The sequence below is a fragment of the Podarcis raffonei genome, chromosome 1 (genome assembly GCF_027172205.1).
Source record: "Podarcis raffonei isolate rPodRaf1 chromosome 1, rPodRaf1.pri, whole genome shotgun sequence".
NCBI lineage: Eukaryota > Metazoa > Chordata > Lepidosauria > Squamata > Lacertidae > Podarcis > Podarcis raffonei.
The window spans coordinates 83,856,028-83,868,750 of record NC_070602.1 but is presented as its reverse complement, the minus strand read 5'-3'; the positions used below and the strand labels follow the sequence as shown (position 1 = coordinate 83,868,750).

Below are 12,723 nucleotides of genomic sequence, written 5' to 3'. Positions count from 1 at the left end.
GCATCACTACAGATGCTTTGTGTATTAGTATGTGCATCTCAGGTTCTTAGCACACACAACTTAGTAAAGGTAACAGTCCTTTCACATCATTACAACATGGGGAAGAGGGAATCTGCTGAAATTGCACAGTAAATGGATTATGATGCCTCTTCTATTGAACAATATTGCCATTCCAAAGTGTACTTTGCACAGCACCATTTCCACTCCACCTTGAACACTATTATTTGTTCCAGGGACTCCCCCTTATTACCTTTTCTTGACCACCCTGCTTTCCACTTTCAAGATACATATGCTCCATATCAGGGGTGGAAGGAAAAAGGGTTGTACAAAATTAGAGATTTAATGACTAGAGGGAGACCTAGACAAGGAATGTCTTACATGACAAGTTTCAGGGTGTTAAACACTCCTGGCTTAAGTCGTTACAGATTAGGACATTCCTTAAAAGGTTATTCAAGGAAGTGACTAGTCTGTGCTTCACCACGGTTTTTGAACATTCTGCTTCGTACTCAAAGGGTTCTGTTTCTTTTATTTATAAACTGCTGATTGACTGCAAGATGGGAAATGCAGATGGATTGCACTAGGCATGAGAATACGACCCAGGCTCAACACTATATGAAGACCCCTGGAGTAAAATATGGGCAAAGCCTCCTATAAAGACCATTTTGGCCAAAGTCCAGGAGGCAATGCTGAAGGTAGTGCTCTGCTGGCACTGGACTCTGGTCAAGCTCTCTCGCATCACCTTTGCGACTTCATCCCAATGTTGGTGGGGCCGCAACAAGAGAGGGAGCTTTATACATTTAGGGTGGGAGTGTGACAAGCTTCTTGGCAAAATATTTCTGATGTCATTTCCAAAATTATTAGTCAACCTCTGAATCCAAGCCCAGCTTTGGCCCTTCTGTCATTAAGACACTGATCTAGACCCTACCCTTATTCATAAGGATCTAACCACCATGCTGTCTACCGCTGGCCATTTAGAGATCACCTCCCACTAAAAAAGACTCCAAGGGACCATGCCTGACAGGATGGCAAGGGGAAGTTCAGGATCTGGCTGTTTCTGCACATCTGACGCATCACATAAGGGTGGTTAGATTATCCACCACCGCACACTAAAGTTAAATTCTCAAAATTATTTATAACGTAAAGTTGAAAATCCAATATAAATGTTATAATACAATGTAAAACTGTAAGACAGGCACACTTCAGGGCGCCTATTTCTGGTAAGAAGAAAAACCCCACCCTACCCTCAGTCACTGGTCTCCCAGTGATTCAGGCTGCAATCCTATGTAGCCCCAATAAACACAGTGAGACTTACTTCTGAGTAAACATGCATAGGTTTGCACTGAACGAGTTGCAAACATACCAAACATTTCATTCTTCTCCTGACATCTTATTTGCAGCGTTAAAAAAAAAGATGGATTCTCAGCTAGGGTATTATTAACATTGCTAAGTATAAACTGCCGCATGTCGGCTTTTGTGCTGGACAGTGCAGAAAGGCACAGTCTTGCTCCAAAAAGGCTTACACTTGAACTGCTTTGAAAACCACCAGCATCCTTTCATATCACAATGGGTCAGATTAGTACAACCAAAAAGGGATTAGCTGCTGCCCACAGCGGCAGTTGTATGTGTAACTTGCTTGCACAAGCCTCAGAACAAATAGACATGATCCAGCCTAAAATGACACCTGAGAGCAATTCTAGCACACATACTCAGATTATGGGACAGCCTTATCTCTGGCACAATGGTCGATGCAGCAGAAGTTACAATACTATGGAAGCAACATTTCATCCTTGAAGAAATTGTCATTGAGAGTTGCACTGAAACCTTCCAGTGGAGCTTGGGGAAACCATAAACAGGGCTTTTGACAGTGATGGGGATGCTGCTTTTATAAGAAAGAGAGAGAGGAATTTCATGCTTTGGGAGCTCAAGAGTTCAGGAGTATGCTTGCTCTTCCTTCCTCCAAGCCTCACAGCAGACTTTCCCATCCCTGGGTGGCAAGATCTCCCTGCTTCTTTCTCTGCTTTCTTTACGTCCTTTAGCGGCATGAAAAGTCAAAGAGTGCTAATGGCTACAATTCAATGGAGCAACATTTATTAACATACAATAAAAGACATGGCTTCATCCATTCTATAAAAACTCTACGCTGGCAACTTGCTCCAGCCTGGAAGAATTAATTCTCAGCATATGACAAGCATAGGGTTGGTATATGTCTGGAATTTCATGGACATTCCTAGAATACAGTCCGGGGAAATCCGAACGTATGGCAACCAATGTCGGCAGTGTTGTTTTTGCCAATTTCCCTTAAAAATAGCTCAGAAACATCATTTGTTTTATTTTTTTTACTGAAAAAATTCATCAACTTTGGGCAAAACTAAAAATACTTTTCTGTCCAGATTTTCACTTTCTGAAATATTGCAACCCTAGACAAGCAAGAGTGTGGATATGAAAACCCCAAATAGTAATCTGCCAACAGGTATAAACCCTAGTTTATTGCTGCTGTCAGAACTCCTCTTCGTCTTTTTGGGGGGTTCTGGCCTAGCACTCACCTGGAAGCGCAGGATGATTGTCCAGATAAGGCCCAGCACCAGACGGTGATTGCCATCAACAATGTCGTGAGAGCCCATGTTCTCCAGGTGTACCCGTTGCTCCTTGAGAAACTGCAGGGCCTTGTCCACATTCTCCAGGCAGTGGATCCGCATGCGCCCCTTAGTGGGTTTGGGCTATGAAGTGAGGAAAAGGTGGTATTTAGACTTCTAAGAGTGATTGGCCATCACCCAATTCCCTGAAGGGAGAACACCCACATTGCATCTACTCTCTTTTAAGAAACAAATTCTAATTCTTGCAATAGCAAAAGGGGATCTCCTCAATAACACAGACTCTAAACCTTTGCTAAAATAATGACAAATGGTAGGTTTCCAAATACGCAGAACATACATACATTTCAGCTATTACAAAGTTGCCTACTAATTCTTCTCACCTACTTAAACGTGCTGCCTACTTTTTGTTCTCAAAAGCAAAAAATGCAAAACATAGTATGTGTATATGATATCTGATATCATACAACCATGGAACCAGAACAAAGCTCACTTTTGTGAGACCCAGTCCACAACACCAAAGCACAACCTTCCATTTATCTTGTTCTCCAATGGTCATCTTATCTCATCTAGATTACAATGTGCCATGTGCTGAAAGGAGAAGATGAAGGACAGCACGCAAGGGATGGCTGTTGAAAAACAGCCTGCATTAGAGTAACTTTATAGGTTAAACTAATTCCAAAATCGGAAACACAAAATGGCTTCCTGGTACCAATATATGCTGTGAAAAACCTGTATCCACAATCATTACTCCTGATGCTTTACACACAATCTGCACCTTGTTTTCTATGCAGAAAAATAATTTTGTAATCCGAGAAGTATACTTAGGAAGAGCATGATTATTTTCCTTAGGGCAAGAATTCATGTATCTTATGCACTGTTACTTCCATAGAAGAGCGAAAGTAAGAGAGAATTCTACCAGCAGCTCTCCAGAAAGAACCTCCAGCAGTTTGATTAACATCCTTCCATCTCTGAGGTCCATGTAGAGATCAGAAATGCGACAGGTCACACGTGCCAGGTGGGAATTCACCCATTTGGTGAAGGTTTTCTTCTGCACAGCTTCCCGCTCATCTGAAAACAAGGGAAGACTATCTTAGTCACTGAACTCAAACACTCATAATAAAAATGCACACCCACATGAATTCTGTAAAACTGCTGCACAGGTGCAAACTCTGGTATGCGGTGGGAAATTTTGTATTCTGAAAATCTCAATGATTTGTTTTTGTTTTAAAACTAGTCAGCTTCTAGGCCTTATAGCATCCAAGGAAAGTTTAAATGTTTGGACAGTATTTGGAAAGATCCCCAAAGCCAGACAGGAGCTTTGTAAAGGTCAGAATTTAGTGCCCTGCACAGTTCCTTGTACCTCTAACTATTATTCTCTAGCACTCAGGTTCCAAAGCCCAACTACCACTACTCTCCAGAATACCATTCTGGAATTACAACATTTCAGCAGGCAGCTACTGGACATGCACTTATTGGAAACAAAGCAGTATGGCTGCCCTGGGGGTTTGCCCACACTGGAGTCTACTCTGTGACAGCAGCTGTTTGCATTTCCATTTAATTTGTGTGGTGCATGTGACCCTCCAGGGCCCACTCTGTCACAGGGACATAAAGCCTTGAACTGGGAATCACATTGGCTGAGGCTGAGCCAATCAAGACTGCATGTGCTGACAAATCAGAACCATCTTAAGGCACAGTACAGAACAAGGCTCTGAAAAACTGGCAAATGTGACTTTCAGGCAGTATGAAGCTCTGGATTGGCCAGGCCTGATATGAATATTAGGATTTCAGTATTAGGATATTGAACTTTGGTCCTTGCTTGGTCCTTACAGTATTTTTTGCCTCCTGTCCTTCACACTAATGATCTTTGAAGCTTAAAAAGACACTGCAGTAAGAACAAGAGCTGTTTAAGATATGTTCCTGAACTTGGCTTCTTCACTATTATATCTTTATAGACTTCTTGAAGCTCAGTTACACAGATCAATTAAAGAGAGAGTCTGAATTTGTTCTGAGAACTTTTTATTAGGTGCAGCATGTCCACAATTTGACACTTACTCTGATGCTAATTGCATTTCCCAGGACCAGAAAACTAAATGAACAATACACAGCTCATCTAATTGCATCATCACTGTAATTTAATTTAAACTATCCTAAGCCTTTCCTCTCACTCTGCCTCCCCCTCCTTTGTGTAAAGCGAAGAATGGAAGGCAAGGACCAGCCATGAAAGAGAAAGAAGCTAAGGTGCACTCCCATTTGAAAATCAGGCAGCTTTTAGAAAGCTAGCTACTGGGTACAGGGCTTGCGATGTGTCAGGAATCCAAGACCGGAATTTCCAAAACGTAATTCTCAAGTCATGTGTCAGAGTGACTAAAATAGCTATAGCAGTTACCAGAATCACTGATAACAGCAGGGTACTGTTTGAACCCATCTGAAGAAGGGACAAACTGTGCTTTGGGGCACAGTAATACGCAGGGCTTATCCACACTTACCTTTTGCCTTGCTCTTTCCTACTCTTTGTCCTGCTCTTTTTGAACTTTAAAGAGCAGGTTTTTGCAGAGAAAATGCCAGAGGGAAAAAAAAAAAGCAGTGTGTGTGTGTGTGCTTGGACACAATGTTTTAAATCATGGACCATGCCTAGAAACAGTGGAGGAAAGGTGAGTGTGGATAAGCCCTCAGGCACTTCCTTGGCCTTCCTTCAAGCATTCTGACAAACACAAGGCACACCTGCGTGCCACTCAAAGAAAAATCCATCCTTTTCACCACTCTTTTGTCCTCACAGTCATGGTACATCATGGTCACTTCCAGGCTGTCACTATATACTGATTGGATCCAATCACATACTGGCAAATTCAGATTCTGAAATTGCAGTTGATTTGGAGGTCTTGTGCAACAAACTCACTTCCCTAAAGGATGGGGGACAGGGTGGGGAGGTTGTGCTAAGGAAAGTGATGGAGAAATATACTGGAAAGTGCAGGATAATGGTTTGACACATCATCTAACCTCCCTGCAAACAAACTGGAATGGCTGTTCATTAGATAGCCAACATTATCTAATCTCCGTAAGAAGAAATCAGGATAAATGTTCAATAAAACAGGCCATCTGGAAGCACCCAATGTAGGTTCAGAAATAATTAACCCACATCATTTGAACTTGCTGTGAAGCCACACAGAAGGCATGCTTAAAGAAAACTTGCTTCTTAAGACCCAGGCAACTGGGTTTGCCACAGGGTGTATTGTCAACAGGAAGCTTGCAGGCAATTCCAAATTCTTGAGAACTATCACTGCTTCATTCTCCTATTTCCCCTAGAATCCTCCAATGCAGAATTCACTTCCCCTATTCCCCAATATATTGTGCTAAGAAACATTACTGCCTGTTTATTGCATGTTTCCCCTGCAGGGAGAAAGTGCATTTGACTTGGGACCCCTCTAATTGCATTAGATTCTTCCTCCCACCCACCCGACTTAATTGGATGAGCTCCAGGCTCCCAAGGGCTTAAAATTCTATTTAGCCAAACTGATGGGTTCAAATACAAAAGTGAACTGGGGAGTGAGTAATATTTAGACAATATGATCTCAGTTTAGTGTTCAGCTAATTCAGATTTTGTTAAGAGTCGTGACTTGAGGCACATGTCAGATTCAAGCCTTCATTAGAGGACTGAGGCTGCACATAAAGCATTAAAACGCAGGCTGGGAACTATCATCCTGCACCCCAGTTATTAAATGAACAATTCACATGAAGATACAGCAGGTGGTTCATCATATGGAATTCTTGAGCTATGTTTCTACACTGCAAATGTGAGCTGTTTTGAGGATCATTTGTTAAAACTTCATTACCACTTCCAAGATCTATAAACTTTAAAGATCTTAGGCCGGAAGCTGCAATAATTAAACAAGTCTGAAACTTGTTTAGATTTGTATTGGTTTGAAATTAGCATTTTGTATCAAGGCTGAAAAATGTTTTTTTTCTGCTAAAAATTAGAGATTTCAGGCCAGATATATGAATGACATGGGGAGAGTTTCTTGCTTCCATCCAGAAGGCTACCAAGTTAGGTGGCCACTCTTCTGCCCTTGAAATCTGGCCTGTAATATACAGCAATATCCCTTTAAATAAAGAACCCATGTAGATTCACAAATAGAATCTCCCACTATTTCTGCCTCCTCTCTCAGTGAATTGGAAGGCCTTTCCTTGGCCAAAACATAAATTCCTACCACTTTCATCTGTCTACACTCAGCTTTTCATTCATTCCACACGGCTGTGTTGTGCCCAAAGTTATGCGGTTCAGTAGGTAATGTATATGCCATCTCTCTTTCTCCCAAGCGCAAAGAAGCCTGTTAAAAACACTTAACAGTCTTGTTCTGCAAGCACTGGCTTTCTAGTTGGAAGACAAAGCTTTTAGTGGGTGCCTGACTTGACAAACCCCCTTGTCTGTCCACCTTTCCCACTGCCACCTGCCTACTCAGACTTCTCTGCACCTGATTATTGGCCACAAAGGAAACACAATACAGCAATATGTTTGCTGCATACACCTTGTCTCTTGTTTTCCTTCCAAGTGCATGTGTGTATGTGAGTATGTGCTTGCAGGGTCTTGTAGCCATACAGCATTTCCCCAGCTGGGGGGAAACAGCAGCCTGCTATATAGCTACTTAAGTGTGTGAGCTCTCTCCCCTTCTCTTTGAGAGACTGTCCTTGATATGATGGTAGCAAAAGGGAGTGATGGATGAGAGAGGGGCAGATGGCCACAGCAGGTGATATATGGCCTCAGTATTTATCTGCAAAGCTACATTAAAGCCTCCAAGATGCTCTGACACTAGCCTATGGTGAAGAATCATATAAGCACCACCTAACATAATATTAGGCTCTAAGGCAACCCCAGACAACCTGACCAACCCAAGCCAAATGCAACCTACCAGCCACATACATTAGGCTGCCAGAGTCTTAAGAAAGCTCTTGTTTTTTCCTGCCTGCCTGCCTGGGACTACAAAAACAGAGAAGCCATCAAGAACTTGGCAGACTGGTGCTTGGTAATTGAGCTGGCGGCCTGCAGGTTGTGCAGAGCTCTTAAGAGGGCTCTTTAAAAAATGAAGGGATAGCAGCAAAAACAGATCCTACCAACGTGTGCTACTACTCAGTGAGGAGAGAAAAGTTAGGGATCAGCATATAAAGAAATGTCTCCATGAGGCAATGCCGTGTGTACCTGCCAGAGCTTTAATCCGAGATCTCTCAAACAGCCTAGCAGAACTGTTGTCATTGTCCAGCTCATCGTCAGATGCGTCCCAGCGAGCGTTGATCCGACTGTACTGCTGCTGAATCTCCAAGTGATCAAAATCAGTGGCCGATGTCATAGTTCTGGGCGTTTGGCTGCTGTTCTTGTTTTAGTTAGCATGAAAAGGCCCCTGAAGGGAAGCAAAGCAAAGTGTTACCTCTCCCAGGAAAACATGTTCTTAGTCTCCCACTGCCACCAAAACACACACACACATATCTAAAAGCAAAACAAGACACCTCAAGATAATTCAAGGAAGCTACAAGCCACAACTGCCATTTACATATTTTTCTAACTCCTGGCTTCTGCACGTTATGAAATATTGCAGCAGCCACCAGCAGGGTATTTGAATGCATCAGAGTTAACCGTGCCCAGTAGGTGGGGATATAACTTACAGGAAGATTGCATTTCACATAGCACAGCCTGCCTTTGTGTGGAGCTCTCAGAAAAACATTCTGCTAGTCTCAGGATTTACTTTGAAGTGGAATCGATGCATCCCATGTGTGTATATTTTTCACGCTGTCCACACGAAACTGTCCTCATTCAAGTGGCAGCCTGTGCTGGGGTTGTTCTCCATCCTCCCAACTTTAACTGAGATTTTCAGGGGGGACAGGGACGAACATGTTTTTCATGTTACCCAACTGTGGACATACTGAAGCACATTGTGTGGGTTCTTTCAATGTGGGTGGGGACTATTCTCTCTACTTCCATTGGTGGACTGTTTGTGCATCTAGGCACAACACACACACTTTCTTATTTTTTAACCTACTGTTTTGTGCAAGTCTGTTATACTAGAAAACATAGTTCATTGTTGTTGTTTTCTTTAAAAAATGGCAATGGACAGGTAAACAAATGCCTGTGTGCATGCCTAAAATGGAACTCCTGTTTCTGGAACAGGGTGGGTGGGCTACTAGTGGGCTCGGCATGACACAGAAATGGAGTTGTAGACACTATATTCTCCAAAAGGGGGAAATGAATTCACACTGGGAAGAACACAGGAAGGAGCTAGAAGGACTTGGTCCTCTCTCTTTCTGACAATCCACATTTTCTGTCCTTTTTTGGGAGGAAAGACGTAACATGAATCCTGACTGCCTTCTTCAACCTTCTAAAAGAGCAGAAAGAAAAGCTCAGATAATGCACACAAGTGCAAGCTCTTTTGCAATCCTAGGCAAAATTTAAAACTTGATTTTCACCCTATACAATCTGCCATATCTTATTGTATGCAAGGGTAGGGATTGTTTTCCCGCTAAAGGGATTTTCCTGCTTCAGCCCCCTTTCCCTCCTCCTTACAAGTGAATGGAGAAAACTTTGTTCCATTCATCATGAAGCAACAGGAAAAAAGCTACAACCAGCAAATCCAGGAAGGAAGGGGTAAGGATACAAGGAAGGATAACCAAGTCCCAAACAGATTTGACTATAGTCACGCAGAGGAACAGAGCCTCTGTCTTATCTGCATTGAGTCAACAGCACCTCTGTCTTATCTGCACTGAATTTGTTCACCCACATTAATTACTCAGGGTTGTTGCTTATATTGAGAGGTAGAGCTGCATTTCATCCGTGTATGGTGACACTTCAGCCTAAACTTCTGGATGACCATTCTCAGTAATTGCATACAGATATTAAAAAGCAATGGGGACAAGATGAAAACTTGTGGTACCCTGAATGCCAAAGGCTATAAAGTCTATAATCTCCCAGCACCACCTTCTAGGATCAATCCTCCACAATGATCAGAACCACTGCAAGACTGTGTTCCCTAATCCTACCACCACAAAGTACCCAGAAACATACCATAGTAAATTGCACTGCAAGTTATGTGAGAGGCCCAGGACAATCAACAAGGTCACACTCATTATGTCCATTTACTGATATGGGTTACACAGGGGGAGCCATCCTGATGTTCTCAAGTTGTTGTTGGGCTGCAACACCCATCAGCCGCAGCCAACATGGTCAGGGATAATGGGAGTTGTAGTATAATAACACTTTGAAGGCATTGCCTTGGCTACTTATGCACTAATGCAATCAAAAGTTTTTATTCCAAAACCAGGCATAAAACCAGTCCAGAAAGGATCTTAAAAATCAGTTTAATCCAGAAATACATGGAGTAGAGATGCCACAATACGCTAAAATATGTTGCATAAAAAAGGCATGTTCAAAATCAGGAAACAGTTACGCTCACTAAATTCCAAATTGGATTCCTACCACTTTTTCTCCAGGAATCAGATCGGCATTTCATTTCAGGGTGTTGGCACTACATTCCCCATCCAAAAAAATAAAAACAGAACCACCTCCAACTGTCTGAAAGAATGAAACCAAAACACCTGCTCTGGTAGCTCTAATCCGTCAAGGTGGACTAGATGCTTCTGATTATGCATTGCCAAATCAAATTGAAAATTTTGGAGAGGGGATGCAATTTTTTGAGCCTTTAAATCCCTAATTTATACTGTAGCTGCTGACATTATAGTGAAAGCAGGGCAGCTCAAGAAATCCCTGCATCCCCAGTTGTCTACAGTGTTACAGATAAACTGTGCTTATAGCATTACAATCTATACAAGGCCTTCTACAAGAGAATGGACATACTCAAAACTTCCTCTTTCCTGAAACATTTGTAAAGACTGCAGTCCTGGACCAAATATGCTCTTTTAGGATTTCAAAACCAAACCAAACCAAAACATGCCACTAATGCTAAAATAGCAACACAGCTACCTGTTATTTAAGATTTGCTTCTCTCCCTTGGCACTACTGTTTCTTGTAACACCTGTGATAAACTGAGGGAAGATAGGGCACAGAAACTGCATTATATACTGTTATACTGCATAGTTTATCAGAATTCATTTTTTCCACTTTTTCTGCTCAGTTTCTTTGGGATTTCCTTTGGTCATGGTAAGTGATGGAAAAATTTAAGAAAACTAAACTAATGTGGCTAATTAATTTCTATCTGAACTTGGATAGAACCCATAGTTCTTTACAATCCCAACTAATACAATCCACTGAAATCAGCATGATCTAAGCACAGTGTTATTTTATTTTTTATTTCAGCGAGACTTAAAGTGTGTTTCACTTTCTCTTAACTGTATCTTTTTTTCTGCATGATGCTTCAAGCCAGGGGCTTTGCAGAACACAAGTAACACACATTTAATTGATCAGATCTTCTAAAGTGGAGAAATTGGCCCAGCAAACCTAAATGTGAAATTATGGCTAAGAGGCTATGTTTAAGCTGCTAATAAGGATTTAATGTCTCACACAATTTAGTAAGTGCTCATGTGATCCATGATTGCTGAGAGTATGGCCAAAAGACTAAAAAATTCTGCTGGTGTGTTAGTGTTCTTCAATATTTACCAGACAAGACCCACATTCCCAATGTATCAGACTGAAGGAAAAGTTATCTTTCAGCTGGCCTATGAGAGGATGTTCTCCCCCATTTTATCTGTTTACTAGCCAGATTCCCAGCAAACAGTGGGAACATGTAAGGGTGGGAGACTCCACGAATAATGCTTATCTTTATTTTCATATTTACCTCTTCCTCTGGGACAATATTTCTCAAAGTCTGCTCACAGCTGCACTGTGGATAACCACCTTGTTCTCTCACATCTACTGCTCTCTTCTCCCACTCTGGTTCGAGCATCCCATGGTTGCGCTCTACAGCTTCTATTTATCTAGTCTATATATGCACATATTCATCTGTACATGCACATGCACAGACATACTCCATGGCCCATATTCCAGGGATTGGGGACATATGGCTCTCAACATCTCTGTGCTGGCTGGGACATTGGAGCTCAACAACAGCTTGAAGGCAATAGGTTCCTCACCCCTGACACACACACTTAGGTTGAAATCGCACTGGCATAATCTAGCACAGGCATATCACAGTGCACTTGGGAATCTTCCTTTGTTTCAGTGAGTGTGCATTATCACCACTTAGAAATCATGGGTCTCCTACTTTAAATGTCTAGCTGCTCAAGCAAAAGATGTTCACCTTACTTGCCTCTCTCAGATGCTGGTCCATACTTCCCTATGACCAGACTCCAATATAATCCTATCGCTTATTGTAGTTGCCAGAGCCGAACACTGTGTACTGCCCTTTCTTCATTGCCTGCCCCGTTCTCCTCCCCGTCTTGCCACCATTTCTTTCACTATTACCTGTTCCACAATGCAGTTTCCTTCACCATTTCTCTGCCCCTCCGATGTAACTAACAAGACTGAGAGGAAAACAACCGATTTCACCCATGAGAATTCCTACAACTCTCACCACTCTCTGGTCATCCCTGAGATGAACACAGTCTGAAAAAGCCGTCTGGGCATTTGCAAATCATCTTGGAGGAAACAAATGCTAGCACAACTGGCAGAGCTTGACCCCAGATTGTCAAGTTTCACCCAGACCAGGCAGACGGGAGAAATACCAAAGGGGATGGTATGAAGCAGGCAACCCTGGGGAAGGAGAGGGAACTGGGCAAGAGAACTATGCCTGTTAACTATGACATAAGGAGGCCTTCCCCAAGGTTAAAATGTTGGGGGGGGAATCCCAAATACATATAGTGAGATGAGGAAAATGATGGGTGGGGTACTAAAAAGCAGAAAGAATGTGTCTTTTCACAGGTGACATAAAAGCACACAGAAGTTGAAATAAGATTATAAATCCACCTTCCTTCATTAGTCATCAATCAATTTAAAAACCCCAATACAATCAATTTAAAACAGCAGTTTTGCATTTCACACATTCACACCAACAGATGGAAAGAAGCTCAAAAGCACTTTAAGGGGCAGGTATAAAATTTGTCTGACAGTCACTCTGTGTATTTCCCTCAGCCAGACCTCACAGGCAGCATAATAAAGCATACAGGTAAGCTGCTCTAACCCTATACAGTTGCACAT

General features: G+C 42.2%; 1 protein-coding gene across 7 annotated transcripts in view; it reads right to left on the bottom strand.

Annotated features, from left to right (window-relative positions):
• SPTB (spectrin beta, erythrocytic) overlaps positions 1–12,723 on the bottom strand; it is a 108,899-nt gene that overhangs the window by 54,837 nt on the left and 41,339 nt on the right. For all 7 annotated transcript variants that reach the window (XM_053400290.1, XM_053400283.1, XM_053400339.1 and 4 more), the window contains 3 exons: positions 7,786–7,984; positions 3,511–3,662; positions 2,544–2,717 (listed from right to left, as the gene is read on the bottom strand). In XM_053400290.1, the coding sequence (XP_053256265.1) occupies positions 2,544–2,717; positions 3,511–3,662; positions 7,786–7,933 (474 nt within the window). In that variant the 5' untranslated portion in view covers positions 7,934–7,984. The remainder of the gene's footprint in view (positions 1–2,543; positions 2,718–3,510; positions 3,663–7,785; positions 7,985–12,723) is intronic.